Consider the following 24,143-nt stretch of genomic DNA (forward strand, 5'->3'; position numbering starts at 1 on the left):
ATATATCACTTCGTTTATTTGTTTATAGAACACTCCATTGTCAGCACAGAACTGGGCTTGCATCACAAACTACTGTCACTCATCTACAGAAATACCCGCAAGCTCTGCTGCTTGTATTTTGCAACTTGATCCATTGGCATTTCCATGTGTTTTCCCTGGGCCATTGCACTACTACAAAATCAGCCTCACTAAGTCATAAAGCCCATCAACAGCATAATGCTGCATCATATGTTATCATCTTGAAGTACCCAACACACAACTAGCACTGTAAATATGTGATATCATAAATCAGTGTAGTTTAATAATTCTTCCCTGCTTTATTTAGCTGCAATCAATGCAAAGCTTTTTATATTGGTGTGCCTACCACCTAACTGTCCATCAGTATGAGTAGCCCCTGCCAAACTGTGCCCAAGAACAAAGTTGACCACCCCATGGCACACCATGCAACCAAAGATAACATGCTTGATTTCAGTGGCTGCTTCACAGCCTGGGGAATCTGGATCCTCCCCACCACCACCACCACCACCACCACCACCACCAGATTTTCTGAACTGTGCAGGTGGGAGTTATCCTCACAAAATGTTCTTCACTCCCAAAATTATTCCAGCCTTAACCTATGATAACCTACTGTTCCCAAATTCTCCACCCAGCAGTTTCTGCCCCCTCTGTCTTACACCTTCTCTAAATTCTTGTCCCCTCACCCTCATTGTGCATTGCTCTCTGCCAAAGCACCCGCCGGTCTTTTTTCCCTTCTCTGCCCCTCTCATTTACTGCTGCCCATTTCCCCCTCTCCCTCCTCAACAGCCTCCTGATGATGTGCCCGGTAGCATTGTCTAGTCCCTGCATGCTCCAACAGGTAGTGCTGACTTCTCTCCCCTCAGCCTGTAGCTGCCTTGAAACATAGGCTATTATGTGCTCTGCTCCATCCATTTCTTGAGTTGATACGCACCGTAATGCATGGTTGCCAGCATCACAAGATAGTATGAACTGTTTTTGATAATCTGGGAGAGTGAGTACAGGACCAGAGGTTAGGAGATCCTTTAAGTGCTAGAAGGCTTACTTGCAATCCAGAGTCAATTGAAACTTTCTTTTGTAACAGTATTGTGAAAAGCACTGGTTGCTACTAACAGTAAAGATAATATATTGAGTTGCGGACAGGTGCAATAAAAGACTGTTACACATTCAGCATTTGGACAGAGTCTTGTTCAGAAAAGGAAAGAAAATATACACACATTCACAAAAAGAAGTACACCTCATGCACACATCATCGCCAGCTCTGGCTGCTTTAACCAGAATGCAATTGTGTCATGTTGAAATCAAACATCAATATAGAGTGGGGCGAGGGAGGGGGATGGCTAGCAGGGTATAGGTTAAGGGGAGAAAAGTCAGCGCTATCTGTTGGAGCGTACAGGGACTAGATGATGCCAACCAATGGTGCCAGGCGCATCATTGGGAGGCTGTTGGGAGAGAAAGGGGGGGGGGGGGAGGGATGGAGAACATTAAACGAGAGGCGCAGAGAAGGGAAAAGAGTGGTGGGTACATTGGTAGAGACCGGTGCACAGTGGGGGTGAGGAGATACGAATTTAGAAGAGGCATAAGACGGGAGGCAGAAACTGTTGGGTGGGGAGTGTGGGAACAGTAGGTTATCATAGTCTGGGGCTAGGATAATTTTAAGAGCACAGAATGTGTTGTAAGGATAACTCTCATCTTTGCAGTTCAGAAAAGCTGTAGGGGAGGATCCAGATGGCTCACATATTGAAGCACCTATTGAAATTAAGCATGTTATGCTTAGCTGCATGTTGTGTGACAGGGCAGTCTACTTTGCTCTTGGCCACAGTTTGGCAGAGGCCATTCATCCTGGTGGAGAGCTAGTTGGTAGTCATACAAATATAAAAAGCTAAACAATGGTTGCAGCAGAGCTGATAAATGACGTGGCTGCTTTCCCATGTGGCCCAGCACCTGATGGGGTAAAATAACCTGTGACAGGACTGGGTGGGTGGATTGAGCAGGTTTTGCACCTGGGTCTTCCACAGTGATATGATCATTGTGTCAAGATCTTAGGACTGGAAGGAGCATAGGGATCAACTACGGTGTTGTGGAGGTTGGGTGTGCTGTGGAAAACCACTTTAGGAGGGGTGGGATGTATCTCGGGTAGGATGTCCTTCATTTCAGAGCATGAGTTAGAATAGGTAATCAAAGCCCTTGCAAAGGATGTGGTTCAGTTGTGCCAGTCCTGGGTGGTACTGGGTGATGAAGGTGGAACACCTTTGTGGCTGGTTCTTGGGGATGGTGGGAGGATTGGGGGTGTGAGAGGAAATGGCATGGGAGATCTGTTAACGGACTAGGTCTGGGGAACAATGCCTGTCTATGAAGGCCTTGGTGAGACCCTCAGAATACTGAGCAAGGAATTCTTGTCACTGCAGATATGCCATCCCCAAGTGGTCAGGCTGTAAAGGAGGGATTCTTTGATGTAAAAGGGATGACAGCTGTCAAAGTGCAGGTACTGTTGTTACTTGGTCGATGTAATGTGGACATAGGTGGGGATGGAGCGAACAGAGAGGAGGAGGTCAATATCTAATAAGGTGGCACACTGGATTGTGAAGGACCAGGTGAAGCAGATGGGAGAGGAGATGTTGAGGATGTTAGGGAATGGAGATAAGGTGTCTTCACACTGAGTCCAGATCATGAAGATATCATCAATGAACCTGAGCCAGATTAAGGGTATAGTGTTTGGGAGGCTAGGAAGGTCTTCTCTAGATGGCCAGTAAAAAGGTTGGCATAGGATGGTTCCATGCAGGTGCCCTTGGCTGCACCACAGATTTGTTTATATACCCTCCCTTTGAATGAGAAGTAGTTGTGGGTTAGGATAAAGTTAGTAAGGTGTATGAGGAATGAGGTGTGGGTTTGAAGTCTGAAGGACGTTGGGAGAGGTAGTGGTATTCAGTAGCGACAAGAACATGGGTGTGAAGAATGTTGGTGTCTAGGGAAGTGCCATCAACATGCTGAGTAGGGAACCAGGTGGTAGAGGGGTGGGGATGGTGGAGACTCGATGAATGATGTGGTTGACATCTGTAATGGGGAAGGGAGGGTTTCAGGATTATTGGCTTTGTTTATTTGGGGGAGCATTTATTTGCTGTTCTCTGCTGATGCACTGACTGGTCTCTGTCCTCTCCTCTGCGCTTCTCGTTTTCTGTTTCCATTCTGTCCCCCCTCCCCCACAGCCTCCTGATGGTGCACCTGACAGTATCATCTAGTCCCAGAATGCTCCACCAGGCAGTACAACTCCTCTTGCTCCACCCGTAACGTTCTATCCCTCCCTTCTAGATTGCTGCTTGTATTTGACCCGACACCATTGTATGCTGGCCAGAGGAGCCAGAGTTATTGGTTATGTGTGCGGGAGGTGCACTTGCTTGTGTGAATGTGCGTGTATGTTCTCTTTGTTTTCTGAAGAAGGCTCTGGCTAAAAGTTAAATGTGTTACTCTCTTCATTGTGCCTGATTGCAACCCAATGGTCATCTTTACTGTGAGCAGCAATCTGTCCTATATTGCTGATATCCCTACCTTGTCTTTCCATTGTTTGAACTTTCTTCTGTAACATATATGTAAGAGGCCTTGTTACTTCTGCAAAATCTGGCTCAAACTTTTGGTAATAATTAGCAAAACCTAAAAAGAACTGAAGCTCTTTTTCAATAGCAGGCGTGAGGAACTTCTGGATGGCATGTACATGCTGTCATCTCATTTGCACACCATCCTTGCTGATAACAAAGCCTAAATAGTGAACTTAATATGAAATGACACTTTCTAAACTCGCTTGGAATGGACTGAAGAGATTCTGCAAATGTACCATGTGCTCTTGGAGGTCCTTAGAAAATACTATGATATTGTCTAAGCACATCTTACACTATTTTGATCTCAGGTCTTGTACCAACCCGTCTAATATGCATTGGAATGTTGCTGGTATATTCTTGAACCTGAATGGGACTCGGTGGTACTGGTAATGACTAGCTGGAGCCATAAATGTGGTCTTATGCATGTCCTCTGGCGCTACCTTTAACTGGTAGTTCTCACTTTTCAAATCCATAATAGTAAAATGATGACATTGCCAAGCATTATTCAAGGATTCTGCGACATTTGGCATATGTGATGCACGTGTGATTGAACACTAATTCAAATATTAATTGGCACAACAGAACTTATAAGCTCTGCTGCAATCTGACAAGGAGACCACATGACAATTGGATGATTGTAATGTTTTTTTATATTTATGGGCTCAAAAAATCAGAATTCAAATATCAATCTGCCATAGCAGTTCAATGCAACTCTCAAAAATTCTCAAGAACAGTGACTTTTGCATTCTCTGAGCGAGTTTAACTCACTAAAGTTACAACAATTTTTCGACTGGTCATGTGGTTCTATTGGTGGTACTCGAGTCTGCTAATTGCTAGATCACTTGTTGAGTCTTGTTCGGTCCTTCTTCTTCTTCTTCTTCTTCTTCTTCATCTTCTTCTTCTTCTCCCCCCCTCCCTTTCCCTCCCCCTCTTCCTCCCTCCCCACACTCCCCTCCTCATCCCTCTACTCCCCTCCCCTTCCCCATCCTCCTTCCCTTCCTTCTCCTCATCCTCTTCCCCCCTCCCCCTCTCCTCCTCCCCTGCCCTACCCCTATCCCTCTCCATCTCCCTTCTCTCACCTCCCCCTGTTCTGTTCAATCTGAATACCCAAATCATTCAAATATAAACGTCATCAAATATGTGCTAATTAATACAGACATTATTTTTACAAAAAATGCATGTTGTCTTATTTCTAATTACATATTGCATGCAAAAGTCCAGTTTTCATTGCAAGTATAAATTTGTAATTACTGGTCACTTATAAAAGTTTAATTTTAAAAAAGGTTGTAAATTAAATGAAAAAAGTCAGGTTTAATACTTCTTATTTGCACTGTCAGTAGTTTTGTGCCATAGAGTAACATTAGTCAGAGTGATAAGTGTTGTAAAACCATGAGACCCATGCCATTACACTATGTTTGTTTCACATAGTTCATGGGAAATTACATGTTTTTCTTTGGCACAGCTGCATTATTTCACAGTTCTAAACTCAAGGCAGATGAGAACCATTGCAAAATACTGCTGAAAGAGAGCCCTGTCTTTTTTTCTGTCAGTTTCCCATACCTGCTATTTTTGGGTGTAGACTGGTATGTGGAGACTATTTTACTTCACACAGCAAATCATTGGACAGGTTCCTTCAAAATATGGTAGCACTATATGAGAGGTGTGCTTGTTTCATTTATAGGAAGGCCTTTGTGCAAAATTGACAGTCTTCTGAAAGACAAGATACATTTTCAGAAAAAAATAGTACACATGATTTTATGTAGCTCCTAGTCCACAGTACGCATGGCATTGTCAATTTTTCAAGGTTTTCAGAAAAATCCATCATTTAAAACTTCTACAAATTATTTTCTATAGTTTTTTAGATGTTTTCTCTTTTATCAAGACTATATAACCAGTTGTTATTTATGCTTTATTTGCCATTTAGATAGGATGGGTTCTGAGGCAGTTCTTATCATGCTCTCTGACACGAATTCAAAAAGTTTTTAAAGGGCTGGAAACAATAATTTTGATTGAAGAAGCTCTATTTTACTGTGTAGTAAGTCATGTCAGTATAACAATAGCATTTGTGCTAGAAGTATATTGGTGAGGTAACTGATGGAAATAGCTACCTTGATTGAAACTGGTGCTGGTAATCGGTATTGACACTTTTCTGATTGCTACCGACACAACACTGTTTTTAGTGGGTATGACATGTCAAGAAACAAGATACCAGAATCTGTTACACATAATATTTCAATGTCTGCTAACTCAGTTTCTCATTCCTGCTGTCATAGGTGTAGATGCACTAAAACAAAAAGTTGTCTGTCACTTCACATTAGCAGTGGTTAGAAATCGGTTGATACTGGTCAATGTCATTTGGTTTTTATTGATTCAAGTAGTCCTGTTAGCTACCTTGCTAACAATCTTCTTGCAAGTGCATATGTAATATGTGCACAGCAGACAATTGAAACATGAGAAAAGCATTTAGGGTGTATGGCGTACACTATATTTATTAATATGATTTAGTGATGTAAAGTGCAGGAAATTTGATTAGTCCAACTGTCAGGCCATTCTTTGTAGTCATCTTGACAGCAGTATGCAAAGAAGTCAGTTATGAAAATCTGCATGATACAAAAGAGCAGCTTTCTTCCCCACTTTTCTTTTTGATGTGGCAGAGCAGCAAGCTCAATAACTTGGAAGGAATGAAATCTGCACTCCAAATCAACTGTCTTGTTTTGTGCTGTCGGTTGCATTAATTTCTGTCCTCTGTACCGTTTTGTTTTTGTGGCATGACACATATCTAAATCTACCAACTTAGTTATACAGAAATGTCAATTTTATTCCGTCTCCCCTTCCGAAGGTGTGTGTGTGTGTGTGTGTGTGTGTGTCAAGCTACAGAGAAGTGTTCCGTTGAACTTGCTACTGCAGTGTGTAACGAGTTACCCCTCACACAGTGACCCTTAAATTACCACGCAGCAAGGTTGTTTCCTGTGTGCCATGATGGTTTCCTTCATTTTAGGCACTGGTGTTCTGCTTATGCAATACTTGATGAATGAATGGGTGACTGAGGATTCTTCAGAATGTTGTTCATATCTTTAGGAACACTTGCGATCTTCTTAGAGCTGGAAGTGAGATATTGCTGAGAACAGAAAGCCAGAGGGTGATTGTACTCCAAATACATCCTTTAATTACTTGTATTGCTTGATTTGTGCATCTGTCTTGTAATGTTGTTAGCAAGAAAGAGAATGTATAACAGAAACAGAAGAAAAAAAATCGGGAAACTAATTCACAAAAGTAAATTGAAAGCAAGTGGTATGAAATACAGTGTGTTTTAAATGTAATTTGAAAAAAGGCGAAACTTCCTGGAAGATTAAAACTGTTTGCTGGAGCAATACTTGAACTCGGGACTTTTACCTTTCGCGGGCAAGTGCTCTACCTTGTCTTCTTCTGTCCAAACTTCACATAAGCTCTCCAGCGAAACTTACGAGTCTTAGGAAGTGAGGCACAGAAAATGTAGGTACATTTTGCTGTTTGGGCAGCTATGTAACTGATGATGGCTGAAGTGGACAGGATGTAAAATGCAGACATAAGAGCAAGGTAAAAGTTTTTGAGAAAGATAAATTTGCTAACATGAAATAAGAATTTAAGTGTTCGGAAGTAATTTCTGAATTAATTTGTCTAGGTGTAGCCTTGTGTGAACATGTTACGTGGATACTTCAGAGTGCAGACAAGAAGAGAATAAAAGCTTTTGGAATGTAATACCACAGAAGATTGCTGAAAATAGACAGGTAGATTATATAACTAAAGAAGAGGTACTGTATCAAACTGGGGATAAAAAGAGCTGTATGGTACAACTTGACTAAAAGAAGGAAAAAGTTGACGAGAGACATCCTAAGGCATCAAAGAATAGTTAATTTGGTAATTGAGGGAACTGTGAGTGGTACAAATGTAGAGTGAGACCAAGGCTTGCCTTCATTAAACATGTTCAAGTGCATATAGATTGCAGTAATTATGCAGAGATGTAAAGACTTGTGCTCCATTGTTGTAGAGAGCTGTGTCAAACCAGTTCTCAGACTGAAAACCACAACAACAGATACAGACAATGTGTAATGTCCCAGTATGGAAATTTTGTTAAGGTAACATTTACATCTGTGTTGCGGTGTTACAACATAGCTGAGAGAAATCTACTATGAAGTTGTTGGTGTAAATTCTGAAGATTTAGAAGAAAGCAGATCATTACCATAATAGTTAGCAGTTGCCAGATGAATTCTATTCAATCCTGCCTACTTGTCAAATATGTGGGGTCCAGGAAACCAGCCTTCTCGGATCGCTAGACAACATAAAAAAAAATCGCATTAATGAGTTTTATTACGAAATGAACAATGACAATACTTAAGTTTGACAATAACACAGAAGTGTCACAAGCAAAGGGCGACATGCAAATAAGAAATCTCTTCAGTATGTACAATTCCTAAGTCGCTGGTCTTGAAGTGCGTAATCTTGATGCTGCTGTAGAAATGGGCTACAATCAGTTGGAATCAGTCGGCGCGGTGCTTATGTCCTCTAAGTGAAGAGGTTGCTGCTGTCATGTCGTCCTGGAGAGGGGTTGGTCAGTGTGCAATTGGCTGATATCTTCTTCATAACCCTCTCTGCTCTCTCGTTTGTGACAGGTGTCAAGACGCTTGACTTTGCACCATAACAAATTCTATGCATAAATATTAGTGCATCTGCCTGCTTTATCCTTGTTATGATAGTACTAATACAGTCAATAATTAAAATAACAAGAAATGCTTCAAAAAAGGGAGAGAAGAAAATCCTATAATGTACAAAGTTGTTCTAACTTAGATTTTTGAGAATATTTATTTGTTGTCATTCATATTTTGTGTATAATAATCATAAATTAAGTTTCACACCAGGGGACTTATGACCTAAGATGTTGAGTCCCATAGTGCTCAGAGCCATTTAAGTTTCACACCAATTTGTATTATCTGAAGGATATAACATATTGTAGCACAATGAACGAGAGAAGACTGAGGATGATCATCCAGCAGCGATCACATACATAGATGGCATATTGCAGGTGGTGCTGGGAGGTGCCTGCTCAGCCATTGTGCATGGTCACTTGGCCACATTGTCTCCCCGTGCTGAACACCCAATAATGGACAAGGAATGACTGTCCCGTTGTATGTGTCAGTCATGCAGCGAATGTCAGAGAAGATGGCTGGTGCCCAATGTCTAGGTTGCAGCTCTGTGGGTTGCTGTATCCCTTGTTTCGTGGGGAATCGGCAAGCTGGTTCTCGGTAAATTGACTCCCACCCAGCCAAGTGGCCGGGCAGTGTACCGATGTCTTCAAAACTGTCAGATGGCCTCTCCAGTTTTACCAGCTCCCTGTCAGCATAGCAGGAGTGTACGTCTGGATGGTCCTCACCTGGTGGTGCAGTTGGAGTTTTGGTGAGTGTGACACTGTTAGTGGAGGCCCCCCATCAGGTCCTGGCATGGACTGGAGCTGCAGTGGTAGGAGCAGTGCCACTGGGACCAGTACTGCAGTTCAATATTTTTCAGACATCTGGTCCATTACAGAGGGATTTGAGAGAATGGCAATGATTAGTGAATGGTGCTGAGAACCAGAGGTAACACGAACAGCTGGGGAGCATGAGGGGAGATAATGGAGGGTCCAGCGAAAGAGAAATGAAAGGTGGTGTCACTGCAATGTGTGTTTGCTGGTTGGCCCAGAGACGGTGGTGGCTGGATGCCTGCCACAGGAGTTGGTTTTGATGGCATGTCACTGTCTGATACCCAAGATCAGAGGGAATATGTGGTGTCTCCACTGCTACCGGCGTACTGCTGCAATGCATTTGTCCTGGCATTTGAAGCCCCCCCCCCCCAAAAAAAAAAAAAACACACACACACACACACACACACACACACACACACACACACACACACACACACTGATGTTCTGTCGGAAGCATGGAGACAATACTGTAGGCAGCCCCAGAGACATTGGCAACATGAGTTGGAAGAGCATGCAGGAATGACGGGTGTGAAATAGTTCCACTGGACTCATCTGACTTATCAACGTCAACCTTTAGGATTTGCAAAAAATTGTTAGTGCCTCATCTCTGTGAATGTTGGACACATATTTCTTCATCTGTGTTTTAAATATGTGCATGAGTCTTTTGATCTCCCCATTTGATTGAGGGTGGAAAGAAGGCAACAGCAGGTGCTGAATGCCATTTCTGCAGAAAAGCCTGTCTGGAAACCTGGAAGTGAATCTGTGGTTCATTGTCTGACACCAGTATGATAGGAAGTCCTTCAATAATGAAAATTCCGCATAGCACTGCAACCATAGCCTCCACATTTGTCGTCCATTAGTTGACCACATACAGAAAGTTGGAGGACAATCAGCCAGTTTGTATCCAGGATGGGGCCTACAAAGTCGACATGAACTTGCTCCGACGGGTGTGAGGGCATCAGCCAGAGTGAGAATGTTTGGCGGGGAGCTATTACTATTGTTCATACTGATGACAGTTGTGGACATGTTCAACATGCTAGTCTATGCTCAGCCTTACACTTGGTGTAGGGCAAGCAGTTTAGTTCACTTCAGTGACATTGGTGCAAGTGCTTTAAGATTGTTGGGCACAGAGTTTCCTGTAGGAGAACATGGGGAGACAGTTGATCCGTGTTCAGTAGCATAACTCCATCCACTGGATTAGCCAATGTTGGAAGTAGAAGTAATCCTGCAACAGGTTGGAAGCTCAGTCGGGAATACAGTTCAGCCAGCGCTGTTTACGTACCACTGTATGTGTTGTAAGATGGTGTCCTTGGCCTTGGCCTCAGCCACATGGGTCCCCGTGATGGAAAAATCGTCTACTGTTTGTTGAGCCTCTACATACAACTGGAAGCAGATCATCTTGTCTTGGTCCCACTCTGGTTCTGGCCCCATCAGGAGATAACATTTGCATGGTCAAATTGGGTGGTATTACAGAAGGGAACTTCATAATTGTGCCTGCTGATAAAGAGTTCACAGCACTGGAGTTGGTGGCCAGTCCTCTCAGGTAGCATTGCTGCAGGACTGACGAGAGACATCAACGGCTCATAGTCCTTATAAAGAGGTGAAACTTTGTTCCAATAAGAATACATGAAATTTCTTCAGTGCAAAGATGGACATTAGGGTCTCTTTTTTGATTTATGAGTACCTCTTCTGTACAGCATTGAGTGTCTTCGATCCCAGGCTCCGTTCAGAGGTGTTTGCTGCCACCACTAGCTGTATGCCTGGTTGAAATGTGGTGAGATATAGTACCAACACGAGGGGCATCTTCAGGATCTTGAATGTTTTTTCACTTACCTCTGACCATACAAAAGGCACACTCTTCTTCCACAGATTGTTGAGCAGGTGCGCTGTTGACACCACATCTGCGATAAATTTCCAATAGTACATTATTTTTGCTGGAACATGTTTCACTCTGTGGAGTGATGAAACACAGTGACCATTTCGACCAGCTTCTGTGTGGGCTTAATACCTTAATGAGTGATGATGTATCCTATGTATTCAAGCAACAGCTGAAACACAGAGGTTTTTCGAGATTGCATTATAGGCCTGCGAACCTGTAACAGCTGCCACAACTTTCCCTAGTGTTCTTTCTTTGGGGCACCTATCACCACAACGTCGTGTAGATAATGTATTCAGCCTTGGACATCCTGCAGGAGCTGCTTGAGGAATCTTTGAAAGATCAATGGGCCTTAGGACACCCTGAAAACAGCATTTGAAACAGTATAATCCGTGTGGTGTGTTAACTACCAGGACTTTCTGCAATTCCTCATGCAGGGTAGATGTAAATAAGCTTCAAAAAGTAGTGGCTTCCCATGAGTGCGGAAAAAAGCTAGTTTTGTTTCGGAATGGGATATATATCGATATCTGTAGGGGAATTAATCATAACCTTTAAGTTTCTACGCAGGTGCAGTTTCGTTGATGGGTTTTTCACAAGAACCAAAGATGTTGCCCCCTCAGTTACAGACAGGAGCTCAATGACATACAAGGCTACAAATCTATCTCGCTCATTCTTGACAGCATTCTGCACTGATTTCATTAGTGCAATGTGCACCTTATAGTTCTTCCCATTTCCTAGACCACCAGAGAAAATGTCAAGGTACGCTTGCTGAGGATTTCCAGTTCCTGGAATGGTATTTGTTCAGAGACCACATAGGCCAAGTCACGTATTACAAATTCTAAAGCAGAAAAAGTATCAATGCCAAATAGGAAGTGTCTTATGACATTTTTGTATGTTGCTGTGATTGTGTTGTTTGTTATATGCCACGAAGCAGTGAGCTATGAATTGAAGGAAAGGTGCTCCCAGCTGGAGATATGTTTTTTTGAAGGAGAGGTGCTCCCAGCTGGAGATATTTCTAAGAGTTTAACAGGGATGTCAGGCTGTAGTTGAAATTGTTTATTGCACAAAGTGAGCATGGTGAACAGTTTCTTTTGTGACACTACTGCAGTGTGTGACCCTGATGAAATCACATTACTGCCCATTGGGTCTTGTCGAGGCGATTGTTTCTTGTCCAGAGTGTGGGAGACAGACACCAGATGTACTTCATTCTGCCACACCTCGCACTGTGCTCACTTGTCAGGGCAGTAGTGCCTGGTATGTTGAAATATAGTCTAGTATATTTAAAAAGAAAGATGATGAGACTTACCCAACAAAAGCGCTGGCAGGTCGATAGACACACAAATAAACACAAACATACACACAAAACTCTAGCTTTCGCAACCAATGGTTGCCTCATCAGGAAAGAGGGAAGGAGAAGGAAAGACAAAAGGATTGGGTTTTAAGGGAGAGGGTAAGGAGTCATTCCAATCCCGGGAGCGGAAAGACTTACCTTAGGGGGAAAAAAGGACAGGTTTACACTCGCACACACACACATATCCATCCACACATACACAGACACAAGCAGACATTTGTAAAGGCAAAGAGTTTGGGCAGAGATGTCAGTCGGGACGGAAATACAGAGGCAAAGATGATGTTGAAAGACAGGTGAGGTATGAGCGGCGGCAGATTGAAATTAGCGGAGATTGAGGCCTGGCGGATAGCGAGAAGAGAGGATATGCTGAAGGGCAAGTTCCCATCTCCGGAGTTCTGACAGGTTGGTGTTAGTGGGAAGTATCCAGATAACCCGGACGGTGTAACACTGTGCCAAGATGTGCTGGCCGTGCACCAAGGCATGTTTAGCCACAGGGTGATCCTCATTACCAACAAACACTGTCTGCCTGTGTCCATTCATGCGAATGGACAGTTTGTTTCTAGTCATTCCCACATAGAACGCTTCACAGTGTAGGCAGGTCAGTTGGTAAATCACGTGGGTGCTTTCACACGTGGCTCTGCCTTTGATCGTGTACACCTTCCGGGTTACAGGACTGGAATAGGTGGTGGTGGGAGGGTGCATGGGACAGGTTTTACACCGGGGGCGGTTACAGGGGTAGGAGCCAGAGGGTAGGGAAGGTGGTTTGGGGATTTCATAGGGATGAACTAAGAGGTTACGAAGGTTAGGTGGACGGCGGAAAGACACTCTTGGTGGAGTGGGGAGTGTCTTTCCGCCGTCCACCTAACCTTCGTAACCTCTTAGTTCATCCCTATGAAATTCCCAAACCACCTTCCCTACCCTCTGGCTCCTACCCCTGTAACCGCCCCCGGTGTAAAACCTGTCCCATGCACCCTCCCACCACCACCTATTCCAGTCCTGTAACCCGGAAGGTGTACACGATCAAAGGCAGAGCCACGTGTGAAAGCACCCACGTGATTTACCAACTGACCTGCCTACACTGTGAAGCGTTCTATGTGGGAATGACCAGCAACAAACTGTCCATTCGCATGAATGGACACAGGCAGACAGTGTTTGTTGGTAATGAGGATCACCCTGTGGCTAAACATGCCTTGGTGCACGGCCAGCACATCTTGGCACAGTGTTACACCGTCCGGGTTATCTGGATACTTCCCACTAACACCAACCTGTCAGAACTCCGGAGATGGGAACTTGCCCTTCAGCATATCCTCTCTTCTCGCTATCCGCCAGGCCTCAATCTCCGCTAATTTCAATCTGCCGCCGCTCATACCTCACCTGTCTTTCAACATCATCTTTGCCTCTGTATTTCCGTCCCGACTGACATCTCTGCCCAAACTCTTTGCCTTTACAAATGTCTGCTTGTGTCTGTGTATGTGTGGATGGATATGTGTGTGTGTGCGAGTGTAAACCTGTCCTTTTTTCCCCCTAAGGTAAGTCTTTCCGCTCCCGGGATTGGAATGACTCCTTACCCTCTCCCTTAAAACCCAATCCTTTTGTCTTTCCTTCTCCTTCCCTCTTTCCTGACGAGGCAACCGTTGGTTGCGAAAGCTAGAGTTTTGTGTGTATGTTTGTGTTTATTTGTGTGTCTATCGACCTGCCAGCGCTTTTGTTGGGTAAGTCTCATCATCTTTCTTTTTAAATATATTTTTCCCACGTGGAATGTTTCCCTCTATTATATAGAAATATAGTCTAGGCATGATGGAAACAAGCACCGGTCGGGGAGGGGGGGGGGGGGGGCGAGACTTCACTGTTGCTATATTTTCTGTGTCAGCAAAGTTGGATCCCTCTCCAGAGTGTGTTGCAAGAGCCACCACCTTGTCCTGGAACTCTAATTGATGGCCTGCAGCCTGGGAAACTTCAAAGGATTGGGCCCATTTTAAAATTTCTTCTCAAGGAGGGTCCTCAATTGTAGAGCTTTCTGACATACCTCCTTATCCAGAACTGCCCGAATGATCACACTCCTGATCACCACCTCTGCATATGATTCATTATTTACTGGAATTACAAAATGACATATCCTACTGACTCCCTGCAGCTCAGCCGTCCAAGTGTGTATAACTGATTTGGCCGTTTACGACAGTGATAAAATTCCACCTCGGATCAATGACGTGGCAGTGTCAGTAAAAGTGGGTAGTTAATAGTTGGTAGTTAATTTGTCAAAGAACAGATGTGCCAGTTCTGTGAGAGGGACCAGTTTGCACCTTAGCTCGTACGTACTGCGTGAGATACAGTGATTAATAAAATCACTTGCTTCATCAGTTACCTGGAATGTGGCAAAGTGCTACCACAGACACTTCTCGTATGCTTCCTACTATTCTCCTGTCTTGTAAGGCGGCAGTGGTGGCAAATTTGTAGTCAACAGCATTGGGGACAACAAGGCTTCCTGGTGTTTATGTCCATCTAACTGCTGTTGCCCGAGTTGCTGGAGCATGACTTATATCCACACACCTGGTAAGGTAGCCAGCCTGTTGTGCAGGGTCCATGGGTATGTAACAAACATGAACAATCCTATCGTCATCTCTAGTTATGTTGTAACTAACAAGATAAAAAACATGAGATGGCACCTCCAGAACATGTATATTTAACAATCTCACAGGACAGTAATTATCGGCAGATACAGTGCATGGTGTAGCCATATGATGAGCTGCTACAGTGCAGTTCTAGCGAGCTTAGTAAATAGCATGATGAGTGAGAGTTGACTGTGGACAAATGCTGAGGGTGATCGCATATGTAGGTGGCATGTCACAAGTGGTGCTGGGAGGTGCCTGCGCAGCTGTCATGTATGGTCTGTTGCCCGCGGTGTCTCCTCCAGGTGGGCATACTTCACATTAGTGTACACGGAATGACTGTTGCACCATATGTGGCAGTTGTGTGACAACATCTGATGTCGGAGACGATGGCTGGTGCAGGGGATCTAGGTAGTAGCCCATTGGGTTACCACAACTTAAACTAATTTTAGCAAATGCCAGAATATTTCTTTAGGGGAAAACAATTAAATTCTAAAATCTCTTTTGTAGTTTTCTGAATTTCAGATATTTTACAGTCAGTAATGTAGAAGAACATTGTTGTTCATTACTAATAGTGAGAATGTTGTTTTTTTTTTTTTTTTTTAACTTGGACAATTGAATTCAGAATGCATATTTCAGAGATGCTGACATCTAACAACAGTAAATGAGACATCTAACAACAACAAATGAATTAGTAGGTAACAAATCTGTGCAAAAGTGTTGTAACACTGAGTAACCAAAATTTGTGATATTGAAGAGAACAGTTTTTTTACATAGCTACTGGAACTGGAGAAATATTATGAATGATAATATACTAATTTTTAACCACTGAAAATAGCATATTTCTGGCTGTTTGTTGAGAGTCTTGAAACTGTTATTGGAGTGATGGAAAACAAAACAAAATCTTCCACTCCAGTTGTCCAAAAGTAATGTCAACAGTGTAATGCCCAAAAGTAAAGCTCATTTACGTTTGTATGCTTGCTCTCAGCTGTACCCTCTTGAATATATTTTTTTTTACGTAGACATTCTAGTAGAAAGTAAAGCTTTCCTCTCAACTGGACTGAAATATTGTACACATACACTTTTGTTAACTGGAATTACGTTGCAATGGACTCAAGAATGAGAGAAGATATATTGCAAAATATAATTTAAAAACAACTTTACCATAATGCTCTTCAGTTGTGCTTTCTAAACCACACTGGAAATCTACTTTACCTAATAATGATAAAATCCAGCAATGGAAAATCTAGGATGGAATGTAACAATATTATGAGAAGGAAAGTTGCTACTCACCATATAGCGGAGATGCTGAGTCTCAGACAGGCACAACAAAAAGCCTCTCACAATTAAAGCTTTTGGCCATTAAGGCCTTTATCAGCCATAGACATACACATGTACACACACTCACACAAATGCAATTTTTGTGTGTGAGTTACGTGTGTGTGTGTGTGTGTGTGTGTGTGTGTGTGTGTTGCTGACAAAGGCCGTAATGGCCAAAAGCTTTAATTGTGGGAGGCTTTTTGTTGTGCCTATCTGCGACTCAGCATCTTCGCTATATGATGAGTAGCAACTTTCCTTCTCATAATATTAATAATGATAAAATATTGATATTATTAATAATAATAATAGTAGTAGTAGTAGTAGTAGTAGTAGTATTAACTTTAACAACTAAAGTGTCTTCTTTACAGCTGTGGCCGTGATAAAATTCTTATGCTTTGGGACGTGGATAAGGAATGTTCTGTTCGTACAGTACCTGTCTATGAATCCCTTGAAAGTTTGGTTCTCTTACCTCAGAAATTTTCACTACCTAATCTGGCGATTGAGAAAGGTATTCATATTGCAACAGCAGGCGAAAAAGGTAAGAATATATCTACTGTATTGATTTTCAGTTTGATGAAATGCAGTAGTTAGGAAACAAGGATGCAATCTTTTTTCTTTTTAAAATTTCAGGAAAAGTACGTGTTTGGGATGTGGAGCGGGCCTGTGAAGTTTACTGTCAAGAAAACCCTATAGTATCTGCTGCATCTGAAGATGGTGGCCTCTCCATCATTAAATTAATGTTTTGCCATACTACAAGCACTCTGGCTGTCATATCATATGATCATAATATTATTTTGCATAGTTTGAATACCTTCGTGTGTGAGAAACAGGTAAGCACAATGCAGTGCCAAATTTCATTATTGGTATTTGCTTGACACAGTTTCTCACAGTCACTAGAGTTTCTGCCTGGTAAAAATTAGTCACAGCTCAATTTACTGAATTTCACTCTCAGCACTTTATTTAAAACATTTAGACCTGTGTTTTAGTATGAACTGATGAGCTTTGTGGCATTTTATATGAACGACACTTGATAACAATGAAAAATATTGTCCTGTGATGCAATTATGTGGAGGGTGAACATAACATCTGTTACTGATTACAAAAATTTATTTCTGAGGAATTATGCTAGATACATACCATTGTTGCAGGGCAGAGGGTGCTTTGTGCCAGTGTTGCATGGCAAAGTGTGCTGATACCATTGTTCCATGGTGGTAGCTGGTACTTTGTACCAGTGTTGTAGGACTGAGGGTGCTTTGTACCAATGTTCTGTGTGGTTTATTGCAAATGGTAGCATACCAGATAAAGTTTTTTGTATATACCAGGTTTGCAATAAGTTCTGGAAATGAGGGAATCACAAATGTGTCAGGAAAATTTGAAAAAAACTATGGAAAATCTCTTTTTGTGGTTCAACAGATGGAATAGTTCGTTTATGCAGGTGACATGCATTGTTGCCGGCTGAGTGCAGGTGATAAGCTGGTGAGTGTTGTGCAGCCCCTCCCTACTCCATCATTCCTACTGCTTATCACCTCCCCATCGCTCCCCTCAGTCAGTGCCACCACTGCTGCTTGCTGCCAGCTGAGCAGCTGCTGACAACAGTGGCAGGGAGACATGAGGAGTGGTTTGTTTGGATCTCAAAGCATTTGCATAAGTTGTCCGTTGCACGGACTGTTCAATGCAGTGAATAGCTGATCATATGTGAGCAGATTTCCGTGGTGGGCCTGAACTGCAGGTCAGAACAGCGGGCCGGTACTGATGGACCAGGCTCGTCAGTGTAAGGTCCATTGTTTCCCACTAATGTCCAGGCTGCATCTCTCGGATGAAGTCTGTCCGATCTGCCCGCAGGCTGGATCCGTTCATGTATGGCATACATTGGCAGATTTTCAAGATTTATTTGTAGCCTTAGAACTCCAATGCATCTTCACAGGCCAGAGGCCACAAGTAATGGATATCAGAAGTTGGAACTCTGTCTCACTGCAAATACATTTACAGTGTGGTGTTTTACAGGCGTTTTGTTTATTGTAGTATTTTTTCACACTTAGAAAGTAGTTCATGTATTCGAGAGAAAGTACGGACAGTGCTAGGAAGAAAATTGTGGCAGTCACCGGCAGTTTGCATGCTATGTACTCATATAATTCTCAAAAGAAAAATTGCACATACCTGTCAAATTATGGACATAACACAGCAGGTAATAGCCTGCAGTAATGAAAATAGTACAAGGATTATTTTATTTGCACTCGCCATAGTGTTATTTATACAATTCATCCTCCCCTTTTGTACTTCTTTCAAGAGGCCAACATCTTTCTGGGCTTATTTCTGAAATTATTGAAGATATTTTAAATCCATCCTTGCAACTACAAGCAAATTGGTATTTTTTTTACCAAATATGTTTATTGAAATAAAATATCATCAGTGGCTATAATGAAACATGTTTACAATCTGGCTTGCTTTCTACATCTAAAAAGAGATTGTTACAAAAGATGTTGGAGTTCCTTATGATTTCTTATGTCCAGTTTTCAATCACATCAGGAAATGGTGTCAGCTTGCATGTTTCTTTAGATATTTTTATGTTTGGGACTGTTGTTTCTGGTACCATAGTTGCAAAGATGGATTTAAAATACCTTTGGTTATTATAATCAAACAATGGAAACTCCAGGTAGGAATATCAACAATGTAGGAAAAGACAGATTGCTCCTTTCCATAATGAAGACATGTCAAGTTGCAAACAGACACAATTAAAAAACACTTACTTAAAGCTTTTGGCCACAGTTTTCATCAGTAAAAGAGAGACACATGCCATCCACACACACAAGCAAGCACACCTCATGCACACGACTGCCAAATTCAGCATCTCAGACCGGAATGCAACTATCGCATGGGATATGAGCAGCTATCTGGTGCAGGCTGCAAAGGGGATGGGATAGCAGTGAATGGGCGGGGAGTGGGGGATGGGGGAAAGATAAATGCTGTCTGGTGGAGTGTGTAGGGACTACACTGCTAACAGGGAGGTGGGGAAAAAAGGAGAGGAGAGGGAAAAAAATGTGCGGATGTGTTGGCAGAGGGCTGCAGGTTGAGGCCAGGATAGTTCCACGAGCAGAGAATGTGTTGTAAGGATAATTCTTGTCAGCACAGTTCAGAAAAACTAGTGGTGGAGGGTAGGATCTAGATGGCTCGGGTAGTGAAGCAGCCATTGAAATGAAGTATGTTATGTTCAGCTGCATGTTGTGCCACAGGGTGGTCTGCTTCGTTCTTGGCCATAGTTTGGTGGTGACCGTGCATCCTGGTAGACAGCTTTTTTGGTAATCATATCAATGTAAAAAGCTGTGCAATGGTTGCAGCAGAGTTGATAAATGACTTGGCTGCTTTCACAGGTTGCACAGCCCCTGATGAGGCAGGATAAACCTGTGACAAGACTGGAACAGGATGCGCTGGGTGGGTGGATTTGGCAGGTTTTGCACCTGGGCCTTCCACAGGGGTATGATCATTGTGGTGAGGGGTTGGAATTGGGAGTGGCATAAGGATGGACTAGGATATTGTGGAGGTTGGGTGGGCAACAGAACACAACTTTAGAATGGGTGGGAAGTATCTCGAGTAGGATGCCCCTCATTTCAGAGCATGATGATAGGTAATCGAAACCCTGGGAAACGATGTGATTCAGTTGTGCCTTTATGATGTGATTCAGTTGTGCCAGTCTGGGGTGGTAATGTGTGATGAAGGTGACACTCCTTTGTGGCTGGTTCTTGGGGGTGTGAACGGAAATGGCACAGAACATCTATTTGTGGACTAGGTCTGGGGGATAGTGCCTGTCTGTGAAGGTGCCATTTCCCCTCACACCCCCCAATCCTCCCACCACCCCCAAGAATCAGCCACAAAGTAGTGTCACCTTCATAACCTAGTACCATCTCCGGACTGGCACAACTGAACCACATCCTTTGCCAGGGCTTTGACTACCTATCATCATGTTCTGAAATGAGGGACATCCTATCTGAGATACTTCCCATCCCTTTCTAAAGTGGTGTTCCATCACCCACCCAACCTCCACAACATTGTAGTCCATCCATACACTACTCCAATTCCAACCCCTTGCCACAATGGTCATACCTCTGTGGAAGACCCAGGTGCAAAACCTGCGAAATCCATCCACCCAGCACTTCCAGTCCTGTCACATGTTTATACTACTCCATCAGGGGTCAGGCCGCCTGTGAAAGCAGCTATGTCATTTACCAGGTCTTCTGCAACCATTGCACAGCTTTTTATATTGGTACATGTACAACCAGGTGTCCACCAGGATGAACAGCCGCCAACAAACTGTGGCCTAGAGCAAGATAGACCACCCTGTAGATCAATGTGCAGATGGACATAACACACTAGATTTCAATGGCTGCTTCACTAACTGAGCCATCAGGATCCTTCCCTCCACCACTAGCTTTTCTGAACTGTGCAGATAAGAGTTATCCATACAACACATTCTCTGCTCTGGAACTATTCTGGCCTCAACCAACAGTAATATACTGTCCCCACACCCTCCAACCAATGGTTTCCACCCCCTCTGTTCTATCATCTCATCCCCATTCTCATCTCCCACCCTGTTTATTTGCAGCCCTCTGCCAACACATCCGCCTGACTTCCCCCCCCCCCCCCCCCACCCCATTATTTTCTCCTTTCTTCCCCATCTCCCTGCCCAACACTTCCTGACGTTGCACCTGTTGGCAGTGTAGTCCCTACACACTCCACCAGACGGCATTTGTCTCCCCACCACCCCCCACCTGTACACTGCTATCCCATCCCCTGTTCAGCCTCCACCAGATTGCTGCTTGTGCCCCACATGATAGTTGCATTCCGGCCCAAGATGCTAAATTTGGCGGTCATGTATGCATGAAGTGTGCTTACTTGCATGTGTGTCCCTGTTTCACTGATGAAGGCTGCCACTGAAAGCTTTACATAAACATCTTTTAATTGTGTATGAGTGCAACCTGATGTGTCGTAAATTCTTATAATACACCTATCGACAGTATGGTCTCATAAACAAAGATTTTTTTGTGGAACTTCATTTCGCATTTTGTATTTTAGTTTTTATAACAGTATGGTTTGCAGCTGGAATACAGTCTAGAAATATTTCAGCTCTTTCTTTGTATGCCATAATTTTTCACATTCTTATTTGTGTAATGCTCATGTGTCAGTTTTCGTAAACAAAATATTTCACGATACAATCGTATAAGGTATTTTATGTGGTCTTTGGTCCAGCCCCTTTAGCAACCAAAACTTACTGTCACATGAAAGCCCCTCATTCATCAGTGGTGAAATTCGAATAACATTTCTCTTGTTGCCATATTAAAATTTGCTTCTTTTGGCAAACAAAACAGAGATTGCACACTGTTACCTCACCAACATTCTAATACGGTTGCAATTGTGACAGAATCTTGAAACAGTGGTTTATTAAGTGAGGAACTGAGGGCAGTTCAGATCAGAAGCTTACGAAAAATCACATTCTCGGTATAAAAATAAATGTGTAATTTCTGCACTTACGTTGTTGCAAAGCCATACTGTTTCTCATTTCACCAGCTATTGAAGAAAGACTCTTAAAAAATTACAACAGTCCATTTGTCTCTAATCATCTTTACCATGACATGTGTGTTCTCTGTTCATCAGAAAATCGAACTTTATTTAGGTAATCATTGCCCGCATCAATTTATTCCAGCATGTTCCCAGCCAACTCATCACTTGTGAGCCTGTCGTCTGGCTGCAGCGCTTGCAGGGGTTGCACTAAGTATGCAAGAAAATGCAGCTATTCGTGTAAAATATTTATCACAGTTCTCTGTGGTATGCCTGTTATTTTGGAAACCTGCTGCATCAATTTCCACAGACTGTGTTAAAATGCAGCACCCAAGGTTGCATGAGTTGCACTAAGTATGCAATGAAATGCAGCTGTTTATGTAAAATTTTTATCACACTGCTCTGATGTATGCCTGTTTCTTTGGATATATCAATTTCCGCAGACTATGTTAAAATGCTGAACACATGGTATCAATAGTGCCATCACTAAGTCCATGTGTATCGCTTCTTGTCTTGTCATTATTACTTTTCATATGGTTCTTTGTGATGCTCTTTGCATATGGTGAATCTTGATCATAAGCTCTTTGGAGCTCTTGCTGAACTGTAATAGATACCATGTTACATGAAACCACAAAATACATTGTGCTTTGTCTTGCATAGATACCACTGTTACTGCAACACTTCTAAATTATGATGTATAGAAGAAATCAGATGCTGTCAAAACACATGTAAAAGTGTACCCATGAAAACTTTTTGAGTTAAGATACGATTTGCAAACAACCACACATCTGCACTTAACATAATTCCTTAGACATAAATTATTGCATTCAGGCAAAGATATTGTGCTCGCTCTGTATTAAAATCTCCTCAATGTAAATCTTTGCTTTAATGGGGTCCTGGGTTCGATTGCCAACGGGGTCAGGGATTTTCACCTGCCTCGAGATGACTGGGTGTTTGTGTTGTCCTCATCATTTCAGCATCATTTCTGAAAGTGGCGAGATTGGACTGAGCAAAGGTTGGGAATTTGTACTGGCGCTGATAACCACCCAGTTGAGTGCCCCACAAACCAAACATCATCATCATCATCATCAAACTAAATATGTTCAAAAATATGCTCCACTATGTAGAGTAACTGATAGACTCATAAATTTATTTTTTGTAGGCTTCACACATATTTGCTATTTAATGTCAAATCTGAAGGAATGTATAATCGCAAGTACTCCCCTCAGTAATTCAGTTTGTGAGACTTTGGCATCCTGTCACCTTGTTGCTTAATTTATTGTACCGTCTATTGTAAGCTGCAGATCAGTGCCTTTTTTGTGTCTTTTTCTTAAAAACATTGAAAATTTATTTTTTCAAAATTACCAAAGCTGTACAAACAGCCATATGCAAACTGTGACAGCTCCTCAATGATAGTCCTGTGAAAATAACTTTTTGTTATTATTTAGCTTGTATTTCTTGCATACATGGTATTCAGTATAAATTGATTTTGAATGCCTCATGAACCTTATCTTTGAATACTGAGGAACTGCTGTTTCCTGGTTTCCAGCAAAGAGGAAACTGTTCTTTAGAAACCAAGTCTTCTTGTACTACTACAAATAAATAAGTGAAGAGAAAAATTTAAGAAATTAACAAATATTTGTAACAAAATGCCATATCATTAACAGTATTAGTCTGTCTCTTTACATACTTTATAGCCTTTTTGTGTGATTTCTATTTTCATTATGTCTCACAAGATTGAGAATCAGTTCCATATTTTTATGTTGGTACTACACTGATTATGTGTACAATGTTTGTTGTTCTTCATCCCTCTGTAGTGCTCATGCTGTCTTTTTGTGGTTTCTCTATCCTTCTATACTTCCTTTTCATTTTGTAAACAATATCTGCATGGTATTAATTTCAGAGTTACCTATGGTTAGTTCTGTGTATCATAATTTGTAGCTACTTGTGACTAGCTCATTGCTAGGTTTTGTTCCCTGCCTTAACATTAATTGTTTTACTGTTAAAACTCAGTGACTTCAAACAAAAGTAAAGCTTTCACCAATCTGAATATTGATTTTATTACATCAGCACTTCACTGGGAATTTTGGGAATGGATTTCCCCTTGCTTTTTTCTGACTTACAAACCAATCACCCATGCAGTCAGATATGAAACTACGGTTTGTTGTAGAATCCAAACCACTGTGAAGCTTACGTTTTCCACAGATGCAAAATATTAACAGGCATTGAACTCATATTCAGTGCCCAAGATACATTACATCAATCAGTGATTAGATATCAAACTCTATGCACTGCTAAACTAATGCATCTGTACTTCGCAAGCTACCTTATATTGTGT

At 42.3% G+C, this 24,143-nt stretch overlaps 1 protein-coding gene across 1 annotated transcript in view; it reads left to right on the plus strand.

The window, feature by feature from the left end:
• LOC126161911 (transducin beta-like protein 3) overlaps nucleotides 1–24,143 on the plus strand; it is a 155,487-nt gene that overhangs the window by 60,338 nt on the left and 71,006 nt on the right. The window contains exons 6-7 of the mRNA XM_049918072.1: nucleotides 16,624–16,793; nucleotides 16,886–17,085. Coding sequence (XP_049774029.1) covers nucleotides 16,624–16,793; nucleotides 16,886–17,085 — 370 coding nt within the window. The remainder of the gene's footprint in view (nucleotides 1–16,623; nucleotides 16,794–16,885; nucleotides 17,086–24,143) is intronic.

Source organism: Schistocerca cancellata, chromosome 2, assembly GCF_023864275.1.
Source record: "Schistocerca cancellata isolate TAMUIC-IGC-003103 chromosome 2, iqSchCanc2.1, whole genome shotgun sequence".
Taxonomy (NCBI): Eukaryota; Metazoa; Arthropoda; class Insecta; order Orthoptera; family Acrididae; genus Schistocerca; species Schistocerca cancellata.